The sequence below is a fragment of the Asterias rubens genome, chromosome 9 (genome assembly GCF_902459465.1).
Source record: "Asterias rubens chromosome 9, eAstRub1.3, whole genome shotgun sequence".
Taxonomy (NCBI): domain Eukaryota; kingdom Metazoa; phylum Echinodermata; class Asteroidea; order Forcipulatida; family Asteriidae; genus Asterias; species Asterias rubens.
The window spans coordinates 13,387,692-13,401,003 of record NC_047070.1 but is presented as its reverse complement, the minus strand read 5'-3'; the positions used below and the strand labels follow the sequence as shown (position 1 = coordinate 13,401,003).

The 13,312-nt window shown below is 37.9% G+C and overlaps 1 protein-coding gene and 2 long non-coding RNA genes across 3 annotated transcripts in view; all 3 read left to right on the top strand.

Moving 5' to 3' along the window:
* Positions 1 to 6,062, top strand: part of LOC117294546 (probable glutamate--tRNA ligase, mitochondrial) — a 28,560-nt gene extending 22,498 nt beyond the window's left edge. Inside the window, exons 12-16 of the mRNA XM_033777004.1 lie at positions 291 to 448; positions 1,156 to 1,231; positions 2,547 to 2,652; positions 3,295 to 3,461; positions 4,229 to 6,062. Coding sequence (XP_033632895.1) covers positions 291 to 448; positions 1,156 to 1,231; positions 2,547 to 2,652; positions 3,295 to 3,461; positions 4,229 to 4,345 — 624 coding nt within the window. The 3' untranslated portion in view covers positions 4,346 to 6,062. The remainder of the gene's footprint in view (positions 1 to 290; positions 449 to 1,155; positions 1,232 to 2,546; positions 2,653 to 3,294; positions 3,462 to 4,228) is intronic.
* A 1,064-nt stretch (positions 6,063 to 7,126) lies between these two features.
* On the top strand, positions 7,127 to 11,043 carry LOC117295071. Its single transcript, XR_004519624.1, has 4 exons — positions 7,127 to 7,345; positions 7,989 to 8,022; positions 10,324 to 10,371; positions 10,880 to 11,043. It is a non-coding gene; the product is annotated as an uncharacterized LOC117295071 (long non-coding RNA).
* Positions 11,044 to 11,733: 690 nt separating this feature from the next.
* On the top strand, positions 11,734 to 12,443 carry LOC117295139. The gene is made up of 2 exons (XR_004519643.1): positions 11,734 to 11,992; positions 12,129 to 12,443. It is a non-coding gene; the product is annotated as an uncharacterized LOC117295139 (long non-coding RNA).
* Positions 12,444 to 13,312: the final 869 nt, after the last annotated feature.

The window sequence follows — 13,312 nt, the reverse complement described above, 5'->3', positions numbered from 1 at the left end:
CCCTTCACCATGCGTTGAAGTATATAGGCTGCCATTGGCACCAACCTTAGTAACAGCCACAGCCACCAAATTTGAATACAGTCTTAATGTCAAATCAAACTGAGACTGGAAGGATAATTAATATACATTATGGTCCCTTTGTTAGAAATTGTCCATTATACATGTAGATCTTGCATATCAATGTGGACTCTGGTTACCCGACAAACAAAACTGAAAAATGTGACATATTTGTGCAAATAAATGTTTTGATATTTGATAAAATGTTAACTTTTTATTTATTTGTTTTCAAGTTTTCTTTAAGTCAAGTGTCTACCCATTCAGCAGTCTTGAATATGGACTTACTACCAGATGTAAACAGGAGTCACATGATACATCTCCTGACCAATCAGAAGGGGAGATGCAGACTTATTTCAGAGTTACGAGAAAAACTCGCCAAGCTAAAAACAGAGTAGGTGATGAACATTTTGTTGCATGTCACCAAACTGGAAAATACTCTCAGCAATGTGCTTTTGTTCTTGCTTTCTTCTTCTATGCATTTGCTTTGTTTTCAATGGAGATTAGCGAATTATATTCAAAATGGTGTATGGGTAATTAGAGGTTGCAGCAGTCATTTTAAAGTTAGTGTTTCCATATTCTGTGAAATAACTTTCTACTTCAGTTGAACTGGTTTCTAGCTTGTGATGCACATGTATTTGCATTTCCTTGAGTCCATTGTTTGATGTACTTGTAGTACATGTATCTCCTAGTTTGTCATCGTGCTCATTTAACTTATTGTTACCAACAATTGCAAGGGTCGTGGGTTAGAATCCCACCCGAGTAAAATGCCTGTGATTTTTTTCACAGGACTCGGGGAAAGTACTGAGTATACAGTGCTACACACATCGGTGTATATGGGTAAAACCAAAAATTAATATTATTGTTACCAGCCCATTTTGTTTGTTTGCTGGGATATAGCCGCATCTTGTTCTTTATTTAAGAAATTAACTGTTTTTGTTTAACCATCAGACTTATTGTTTTCACTGATGGACTGCAATGACTTATAATAGTTACAAAAAATGGGACAAGATCTCGCATTCATGTCAATTGTGAATAATCCTAACGATTTTATTAAACACTTGATGGTTTAAAAAAGAAGCGTTTTACTTTTCCATCCAGAAAAGAAGATGGAAGTAGGGGAGAGACGATGGAACTTAAAGATGAATATCTCCTGAAGGTTCTTGAAGCAAGGAAGGTACGCTAAGCATATGGCTAAGCAGTTGTTCATTCCAACCTTGTCAATATGGTGATCCATGCTTGACCTGGGCCTAATTTCATAAAGCCTGTAAGCACAACAACTTGCTAAGCACAGACAAAAATGCTAGAGGCAGTTCGAATCCTATGTTTTGGCAGCGGGTACCGCAACGATATAAATGTTAAATTTGCATCGGGGTTAAAGAATACTTTTTTTTTTTTTTTTTTTTTTGTTGAACTGCCTCTAGCTGCCGGGCAACCTCAGTAGTCTAGTTGGTAAGACACTGCTATAGAGTTGCAAGGGTCGTGGGTTCGAATCCCACCCGAGTAACATGCCTGTGATATTTTTCACAGGACTCTGGAAAGTACTGAGTATACAGTGCTAACACACATCGGTGTATGGGTAAAAAAAACAAATATTTATACAGACAAAATTTGCTTAACAGAAACAGGTTACCAGCCAATTTTACTTGAAGTTTGCATTGTTGTTACTTGTGCCCCATTCAAGTATTGCTTAGCAAAGCAGTATTTTCTGCTTATAAAATTGGGCCCTAGTAGTTGAATATTTCAATAAGTCTTATAACTGATCAGTTTATTTTCAATATAAACCACAAGGGAAACTGACTGGGTAAATTTAGGATTCAAACTGCCTCTAGCTGCCGGGCAACCTCGGTAGTCTAGTTGGTAAGACACTGCTCTAGAGTTGCAAGGGTCGTGGGTTCGAATCCCACCTGAGTAACATGCCTGTGATATTTTTTTGTTACAGGACTCGGGGAAAGAACTGAGTATACTGAGCTAGATAGCTCAGTTGGTAGAGCGCCGGCACGTTAATCCGGAGGTCGTTGGTTCGAATCCCACTCTAGTCAATTCTTTGTTCGACCCCAAAAATCATTTCAAAATTTACCCAGTCAGTTTCCCTTGTGGTTTATATTGATATCTGAAACAAAAAGTCGCATCCCCTTAAGGTGATCCCCTCGCTGCCGCTTCCCAGGTTGTATCGTAATTTGGGTGTGATCCCTGGCTACATGGCAGTTAACGGTTGTATGGCTTCTGACTGGCACACCCCAACAAAGATATTGACAAAATAGGGACACCGCCAATAGGGCTAGATAGCTCAGTTGGTAGAGCGCCGGCACGTTAATCCGGAGGACGTTGGTTCGAATCCCACTCTAGTCAATTCTTTGTTCAACCCCAAAAATCAGTTTATTTTCAATCATCAGTTTGTTCATGCTGTTGAGAGTTGTTCAATATACAGATATATACACTAATATAAATAGTAGTTGAAACTGTGTGTGGTTTTTTCCTGATTCTTTTAGAACCATATAAGCAGGATAAACGATCTATGTCAACCAGACTACAGTTATCTTTGGCTGAGACCAGATGGACGAAGGGAAGACTTTATCGCTGTTTCAGAGAATGCAGGTATATAAATCATCAATGCATTGAAGTAACAGTCATTTATTTCATGATGGAAACACTTTTACAGACTCTCAGTCACAAAAAAACAGCAGTAAAGGTTTGGACAAACGTTAGGCTACATGAACATTGGCCTGGTTAAGTGCAATCATGTAAGGGCAGGGCAGAATTTACCTATCAAAGGGCATCTCCTTGAGGCAACTTAATTTCTACTGATTAATACATTTTATAGGGGGCACCAAGGCAATGGCAAGGCGAATTGAAGTAATCGCCTTTGTTGCCTCCACGAAGTATCATGCCTGCTACTTCTCCCTTCCCTGATAGCAAGTTTTACATTGATTCAAACACACCTCTCATGACTGAACTCACTGTGGTCTAGCATTCAAGATATCTGTTACTAGAATCAGTGGGATGTGGACTCAAATCCAACCCAAATAAAATAGCCTTTGGATTTATATTTTCACATGCAGGGGTAAAGCACTGAATGCAGTGCTTAGAGTAAACATTCAGTGCGGATTATACAAAAAATAATATTCAATTTCAACTATTTAGACTCTCTTGACAAGGCAAAGGCTTATTGGCTTAAAACTAACTTAATTAACTTGATCAAATAATTAACAGATGAATTTGTTCACCTTTTTTTGACAGAGATTATTTTGAGTGAGGCATGCCAGGAGATTGAAGGCCTACCAGAGAGTGTTTATGAAGATGTAAAGGAGTTATCAGCTCAATTGAGAAGATCTAGTGACAGGCTCCAAGGAGTGCCTTATGCTGTCTACATGAAGGTGCTACGGCTTGCACTCAGTAATCTTAAGGTAATCCAAACTTTCCTCTATTCAGTGGAATTATTGTAATTGCAAAATGATGCTATTTGCAGTTTTACCCCTCATACCTATATAGGCTGAAGGGTACTGTAACTAACTATTGCTTCTATCCATACATCCATCGATCCCTCTGGGTTTTTGTTTCCAGACAATAATTCCAGTTTTGAAGTGACTTTGATTGTAACTTGGGTTGGGGTGCCCTTGCATGCCTTGGGGAAAGGAAATTGGGATTGCTCTATGGTTATAGGGTGGAAAGGTGAATGGTTTTTGGACTGTTAATCTGGTTAGAGATGACATTGGACTTGTAATGGATGGTGGTTGCCATTTGGGCAAGTTGTTGAAAGGTCTACGTTGTTTTGGTGTGCCATGGCAGAGTGGTAAGGAGCATGGGATTCAAACTCTGGTGTTTCTGATCAGCAAAGTGTGAGTTAAAATCCCTGTTGTGGCACATGTGTCTTCAAGCAAGACACTTGACAATGATAGCCTTGTACGTTGTGTATTGCTCCCAAAAGAACCCTGTGCACTTATCAAAAAGAGAAGGGATTCGCCACTGTGTTCCTTATTTGATTGGCAAGTATTGTGCCACAACACCTTGTAAAGCCCGTTTTTCGCATTCACAGGAAGTATGCACCAGGCTTAAACCATGACATGGTGCTAAGTAAAAGGAGTAGGTCTCATAATTCAAGCGTAGTCAAATCTGTTAAGTACTTGGTTTCCATTTTTTTAATATGATCATTTGTTGTTGTTTTTTTTAACAGCGAGGAGCAAGTGTGGCAGAAATGATGTCAGTTCTAGGAAAGGCTGAGGTTGTGCAACGGTTAAATGCATCTGTACAGAGTGTTGTCCAAGATACTACAGGAAGTGTTAGCAGATGATTCCAGTTACCAGACTGCTCTTCCATTGCTAGTAACAGACAGTTTAAGCCTAACAAGCCAACATATGGACTTTTTGCCCAAATTAACTCTTGTCCACAATAAATGCTGTACATGTATATTACTGTATTATGCAAGAAGCTATCAGACCTGGCATCATCCTCTCTGTGCAGGAGCTCGTTGGTGGCTGGCGCTTCCAGACATGTTCAGGGGCCATATTTTAGCTTTTGATGGTTCCTGTCAATAACATACTGATACTTTGAGACCACTGACTCTTTTAAGTAATGGTCTTTTCAGCGCCTCACGGGGGTCAAAATAGACAAATAAAATGGCTGATAGCTGTTCTTTGTGCGTTAAAACGGACGCATGCGCTCAGCGTCCATGTAGCATGTCGCTGTAAACAAGACCATATATAGACAAATGAGATAATACGCGCAAACCCGTTCCCTCAAAATTGATACATTTTCAGCGCGTACGCCCCCATGTTACAGGGTTTTGACCAATCAGAGACTTGAAACCGTCCAAGGTATTTATTAATAGCTGATAAATTGAGTTGCAAAGCAGCCCCAAAGAACACAAGGCTTAGACTGACTTTCCTTGCCCAAATAACTCTTTGCAACAAGTAAATCAAGGATGTGATAGATGTTACTAGGCCTGACATTATCCGCTTTGTGCATGAACACTAGAGGGCGCTTGTTATTATTTCAGAACTGATATAACGTAGGAAGTTAAAAATGAAAGTGAAGGGTGTAGTGTTCTCCTATAAGATGCATTAGTTTACCACATTATGTTATGTGTACAAATTGAACCTAGGCTCATCTTCAAGCATGGTCTCTAGAACTTGGAAGGTACAATATCCCACAATTGACCCTTCCCAACCATACATAACACGTAGTTTACTGATACATAATACTGAGTGCTTCAAGTGCTATGGTTATAACTGTGACTCCTGATGTAATGATCCTGCTGGGTTCTATATTCCTGCAGCAAAGCTGAGGGGAAATGACACACTTGGGGACTCACATTATTACAATAATAATAAATAGTTTTAATATAGCGCTTAATCTAGGGGCGTCACAAAGTGCTCATTGTTTGTTTGAGACATTCCACTCAAACATTTCCAACCATAGCACGAGAAAAAGCAGTCAATATTTTATAACACTCTGTACCCACACACTATCATGTTTGTCGACCACATCACAGGAATGCTGCATCGAGAACCAGGTTGTTTATTTATCAATTTCCCAAGAACCCAAACATTTTTCATCATTTTTTGTTCTCAAGTTAGCCACTGACATGACCAAGATGAGAAAAAGTGATTGATATTTAAAAAAATGCTTGAACAATTTGGATGGTGTACATCGGGGCACATGTACATTACAATGGAGAGTTCATTCTACTGAACCATTTATATTCCATGGGAGCTCTAACCCACTTCAGGGCATTCAAAAAACATTCAAAATAATGACAAGAACCAATAAAGAGTGGAGATTATCATTTATGATTTTAATCAAGTTTATTTGTGAAGTCAAATACTTATTTTGTCTTGCCCCATGATTCACGATGTCACAAACTCGTGGTCTTTCTATTTCTCTCATTCCACTTAGACACACTACATATATCTGTGAATGTGGCAATTGACTAATTGTATTTTTAGGCTCTTGCTTTTTAAAGCCATTGGACCCTTTCGGTAAACAGTATTTTCCAAGGCCCACACTTCGTGTAGCACAACTTCTATATGAAATAACAAACCTGTGGAAATTTAGGCTCAATCGGTCATCAGAGTCGGGAGAAAATAACGGGCAAAACCCACCCTTGTATCCGCATGTTTCGCTGTGTCATGACATGTGTTTAAAATAAATCCGTAATTCTTGATATCGAGAATTGATATTGTTTTACTGTTTTCTCGAAAAGTAAAGCATTTCATGGAATAATATTTCAAGAGAAGTCTTTCACCACTACCTTCTGTAAGCCCTGTAAGTTATTTGTAAATCTGTGAACTTTTATTTTTTTGTCTGTACCGAAAGGGTCCAATGGCTTTAAAGACTGAAAAAATCACTTCTCATGTTTTTCTCACCTGATGAACAAAAGGCTTTAAAGACTGAAAAAACCACTTCTCATGTTTTCCTCACCTGATGAACAAAAAATTTAATCTAAGCTAAACCTCAGTACATTTATAAATCTTCCAAGGTATGCGTTTTGAAATAAAACCTAGATTGTAGATGTTCTGCAGTGGAGCTAGTGGGCAAGGGATAACATTTTTGGGACTTTGTCCAGTGGTCCCCTGAATATTTTGAGCTCTGAATAACACAAGTAAATGATACTACAAAATAACTCTTTACACGATAAAATGAGTGTATAACATTCATCTTGACTTCAATATGAAGCCCATATTGGCCGGTGGCTACCTTGAACCCAACCATGTTAGGACATCAAAGATAAATTTGCACCAAAAACAAACAGACCAGTATTTCACTTTGTCAGAATAAAAATATTGCATTCATTGAGGATACTTCAATAAAGATAAGTGCTGGTGATGAGAGGTATACCTTTGGTAGTTACTGCAAAGATACTCTATAAAAACCGACTTGGTAAAAAAGCACAGCTGATAATGACCAGGGTTCATAATGCTGGAATCACTTTGAGACGCCCTTCGGGTGTTCAAAGCACTATATAAAAAACGATTATTAAAAGAACACATTGCCTTGGATCGGACGAGTTGGTCTATAAAAAGCGTTTGTAAGCCCAGGATTGATCCAGCTGCAGATCTTGACCAAGATGTAGACCAAGAAACTGCCATACAAAGGTCTCACACTGAACCCACAATATATAATATGTACTATTTGTTTTTGTACACATTTTGTAAGATTCTTTTTCGATTGACTTGTAGTTACAACTGATGATGAAATTTGTTACACTTTTTATGCAGACACAACTTGTCCCTGGAGCTGAAGAACATTTACAGACTATGCTTCAATGGCAGGAGTGGTTGCGCAGATGAAGGTGTGTAAAGAAAGTCTCAATTGGCTAAATCCATCGTTACTCTCAATACACTTAAAAATAGGTATCAATCTTATTGTGTCTGATTAATTTTGATGCAAACAAAATTAAGATATATTTATTGTTATAATATCCATTCTTGATGCTGAGCTGTGCATGCTTTCATTGCAACTGCAGTTCATGGCTCAAGCCTAATTGCCATCCAACTCGCCAAGAAACAAATTTAAAAATTTAACATACAAGATGATGTACACGCAACTCGGATAGGGGTCAACATTATTGTTACATTATTATTGGTTTTGATGTTTTCATGTTCTAATGAAAAAGAATTGGTTCCTCATGGTTTTTTGGGGTATTTTTGTTTTGTCCTAAGTGCTTTGAGATTGGTTGGATAAGCGTGGGCGTATTCTGTGTGAAGCAATTCAACCAATAGAATGCGTTCTCTTTGCGTCGTTATCGTTATCGTTTTCGTTATTGCTGCAGTGTGACTCGGGTCTTTAGCATACACACCTAGGTATTGGATGAATGTCCATTGGATTGATCAGCAGGACCCTTGAGATACTTGTTCATGGTCACTGGCAAGTCATAGCTTTTTCATCTTAGAATTCGGGCTTCATGTTTGATTGTTTTATTTGATTTCTTACAGGTCCCAGGGTGGAGATTTTGGGCCATACAAACAGGTACAGTATTTATTTCGGTTACACACCTATATTCCGACACCCCTATGTTCTGACACGCCTATGTTTCGACAACTCGGCCTATATTCCGACACCCCTATGTTCCGACACCCCTATATTCCGACACCCCTATATTCCGACACCCCTATGTTCCGACAACTGAACCTATATTCCGACACCCCTATGTTCCGACACCCCTATATTCCGACACCCCTATGTTCTGGCACCCCTATGTTCGGACAAGTTTTTTTCGCACCTCTGTTGATCAATAACAAAAACACATCTTGTATTACAGGTTTCCCGGCGAATTTTGGCCCGGAATGGATTTGAATGTCATAAGTTGAATTTGTACTGATTTTAAAAGTGATGGAATCAAATTAAGATAATCGAATCACACATGATTTTGTTGCTTGTTGTGGTTAGAAACATGTTAGGCCTATAGCTTGAGTTAGCTGGCAATGAAAAACTCGGCACTTTGCTGTTGTTAGATGCGTGTCCGTGTTGATAACATTTCATGAGCCTTCAATTTATTGCGCCAATGTGTAATTTCCTACATTTCGCCCCCCCCCCCCCCAAAAAAAAAAAAAATTATAATAAATAAATAAATAAATAAATAAATAATTAAAAATAACTAAATAAAAATAATAAAATAATAATAATAGTATTAATAATAATAACAAATGAAGTCATACCACCCCCTCCATTACTCAGTCCTCTTCTAACTAAAGCAAAGATGCTATTTTTTAATAGCAGAATAACACTTTTCATACAAATTACACTCATCTGGGGGACTACATAGCCTAGTTACCGGTACGTTTATGGACTAAATTGCAGTCAGGTGTAGTTTCTTAAAAAGTGGCTAACACAATAATATTGGTGCAGGTTGTTGGAACATAGGGGTGTCGGAACATAGGGGTGTTTGGGTCGTTGGAATATAAGGGTGTCGGAACATAGGGGTGTCGGAACATGGGGTGTCGGAACATAGGGGTGTCGGAACATAGGCCAGGGGTGTTTGGTTCGTTGGAATATAAGGGTGTCGGAACATAGGGGTGTCGGAACATGGGGTGTCGGAACATAGGGGTGTCGGAACATGGGGTGTCGGAACATAGGGGCGTCGGAACATAGGGATGTCGGAATATAGAGCAGTCACCTTTATTTCTGTATGCTGTACTTAAAGGCATGGGACACAATTGGTAGTTACTCAAAATAATTGTTATCATAAAAACCTACAATGAGCAATAGAGAGCTGTTGATAGTATAAAACATTGTGAGAATTACCACTAGTTTTTTTTGAAAGAAGTGATTTCTCACTAAAATATTTGTTAAGGTATCTGAAACCACACAACTTGTGCAACAAGGGTGTTTTTTCTTCCATTATTCTCTTGTAACTTCTACAATCAATTGAGTTCAAATTTTCACAGGTTTGTTATTTTATGCATATGTTGGGATACGCCAAGTGAGAAGACTGGTCTTTGAAAGTTACCAAAGGTGTCTAATGGCTTTAATCTTTCATGAGAATGACAATACATTCATTTTGCTTTTAAAAACTCACTAGGCTGTTCACAAATTATTTGTCAAGTTTGGAGAAAATCTGAGCGAACGTACTGTACACCAGAGGTGTGATAACTGTGAAGACATTCCCGACCCTTACCCAAACACCCCCAATATCTCCCCAAACCACCCACTCTACTCGTAGCATGTGGTCAGGTAAAACCACAACACTTTTTTTTAAGCGGCCACGCGGAAAGTTACCAGGACTGGCTGTTATGTAACTCTACCATGCAATCCCACATGGACTTAAATTCTGCGACTTAAACAGCCACCTTTGACCTATGTTTGCGCATGCTGAATTTTGCCCCAAATGCTTCGTCGACAAAGAAAGTGATAATTGAATGCATGCTACTGATATACACAGAATACACACACTGCATACATATACACCGGATGATGGTCAGTGTAAACGAGACAGGGAACCATACTACAATTTTCTACATCATGACACCATCAGTAAACATGTGTTTGTTCACAAACATAAAAGTTTGTGGATCTCTCAAAACATTTTGCATGCTTGAGACTAAGTTTTTATATGCGAGGGCAGCAAATTGTATTCAATGAAGTAAAATGTATAAATTAATCTATAAATAATTGTAAGCTAATGAAATAGTGACATTTCTTGGTTAGTGCTACCTACGTGTACCAAATCAATTTATTAATACGATTTAGGCATTGTGTGCAAGCTGTAACTCCTCTGAATTCGTTTTTATGATCACTTTTAATCTCTAGTTCCTTTGTGTTTCTCTTAAGTCAGAGCGACTGAATTTATACAAGAGTCACATTGAGACATTAGTTAAGGTAAGCCAATTACTACAAGTACATGTGTAAGTATTTTCCTTATTTAACTAGTGGGGGTAGGGGGGAGCTAAATGATGACAAGTTATTAAATAAACAAGAGCATAATCTGACCAGTTGCTTGATAATGCACTTGGTTTTTGGGGTGTTTTATGCAAGTCGCCAGACACACAAGGCCTGAGGGCCACTTCAAGGGGGCTACAATTAACTATTTTTTGCCAGGGGCTGTTGCCATCTACTTTTGAGGCTGAAACAGGGTTACCCTCTTTACAGTTCACAGGGATGTAGGCTTGGGTATCATCCATCAGAAGCCTGGCTGGTGGAGCAGAAAGCACTACCTCCCCAACTTTACGAAGCAATCATGATTAAGTGTCTTGCTTAAGGACACAAGTGTCTTGACCGAGACTTGAACCAGCACTCTGCTGATCAAACACCAGAGCTTGAATCCGGTGCTGTTAACTGCTCGGCCATGACATGCCATAATAATTAAGCTGCTTTGCTTTATTTTCAGTCTGGCGCAGCCTACCACTGTTTTTGCTCAGAACAAAGACTTGAGCTGCTCCGTAAAGAAGCCTTGAGAAATAGGCAGGTTCCTCGATACGACAACAGGTGCAGACACCTAACATCCCATCAGGTACAAGACCACCGGCATTCTGGGAAGCCGAGTGTTATAAGATTTAATTCAGGTCAGTCAAATCCATCGATTAATTTAATTGAATGATTAATGTAATAATCAATAATCAATCAGTCAGTAATCAGTCGATCAATCAATAATCAGTCGATCAATCAATAATCAGTCGATCAATCAATCATTCAAGGGCAGTTATTCTAGTGTTTAATGCAACTAAAAATCAATCAGTCACCAATTACTCAATAAAACAATCAATTACATGTAGTGCTGTTACCAAATATATTCACTAGGCAATGATAATCTACAACTTCTGAATGTCTATAATGTCTATAATGTCTATACATGTATGTTACATTTGACAAGATAAAAAGTCACAAAAGTCAACCAGAAAACCAAATTTCTAATTCCTGTGGCGACTGTGTAATTACTCTTAAAGGCAGTGGACACTATTGGGAACTACTCAAAATAATTATTAGCATAAAACTCTACTTGATAACGAGTAATGGGGAGAGGTTGATGGTATAAAACATTGTGAGAAACGGCTCCCTCTGAAGTGACATAGTTTTTGAGAAAGAAGTAATTTTCCACTAATTTGATTTCGAGACCTCAGATTTAGAATTTGACGTCTCGAAATCAACCATCTAAACGCACACAACTTCATGTGACAAGGGTGTTTTTTCTTTCATTACTTCGATGACCGATTGGGCTCAAATTTTCACAGGTTTGCTATTTTATGTTTATGTTGAGATACACCAAGTGAGAAGACTGGTCTTTGACAATTACCAATAGTGTCCATTGTCTTTAAATGCGTTTGTAATGAGTAATGCGGTTTTGAGCCTCAATTACAGTTAAAACAGTCGCAATGCAAGAATACTTTTAAAAAGTGATTAATTACTTTCCTCTCACATTTAGCTAGATGTAGAGACAGACTTGTTTGAGGATCTTGTTAATAGACGAACTCAACATGACACTCATCTCATAGAGGGTGACCCGGTAAGTAAAGTCGAGTTATTTACTATTTCTACTAATAATGATGATTTGTGGTACATGGTATCTGTGATTGGCATTCTCATTTGTAGACAAACGCAAACTCTGTTTGATGTTTAGTTTCATTTTAATTCTTCTACAGGTGTTGATTAAAAGTGATGGTTTTCCAACGTACCATTTTGCCAATGTTGTTGATGATCATCTGATGAGGATTAGCCACGTACTGCGGGGCATGGTGAGTTTATCTAATCTGTGCCCAATTTCATAAATCTCTTAAGCATGAAAGTAATCCTTGTCAAAATAACTTTCTGAGTAAAGAAAAAAGAAGTTTTTGCGTTTAATTTCCGCTAAACTAACTGATACTATTGCACTGTTTTTTTTGTTTTTTTGATGAATGATGTTACTCTCCTAACTAGCTTTATGATATTAAGACCATTAATGCATTTTACAAAGCTTTTAAATCACACAAACTTGCTACATCCACCAAAATGTCTTGCAGCAATAATATGAACTTTTACCATTAATAAGGGAAAAAGAAATGAAGCACTGAGTATATACTCTGTTAATATCTTAATTGATATCTAATTAATACATTTATTAGATTGTTTATTAGACCTTCTGCTACTTCAAACTGACCTCTTGCCATTGGGCTTTCCAGTGGACTAGCTTTAGATACCTGTGATAGAATGCAGGGAGTGGCACTCCTACCCAAGTGTAGTATGCACTTGGAGTTTTTCCTGTCAGGACTTGGAAAGCATTCAACGTACAGTCCTTTCACACATTAGTGAAGGGTAAACAAATTAATAATTTTATATTCCTCTGTGAAAATAATTACATCTGCTAAAAAGTAAACATTTTCAAAAGTTTTTCTTTTTAAATTGATTATGTCATGTTATCAATTTCAAAATAACTATTAAAAGCACTTAAGTTTGCCAAGCACTAACACAATATTTTAAGCAGTAAAACAGGTCTCCAACAAAAATAACATGTTGTGTCTGTTTTTGTTAACTGGTTCCAAGCGTAAATATGTTAAACGCAATACTTTATACTTGGCTGGGAAATTAAGTTCAATCTTAAACTATGAAAACAATCCTCCATGTCCAATATTTTTTTAAAGTACAGTTAATAAGCTACTTTCAAAACAGCTAAAGCACAACATTTTGCATTTCTAATTACATTGCTTCCCCTACTGAATTCTTTTCCAGTTTAATGTCACATACCTGACAGAATTTACCAATGCTACTAGTGCAGTATTATACTTAGTTTTTATATTTTCAACTCTTGTCACCAGGAATGGTTAACGTCTATGTGACAAGTAGAATAATT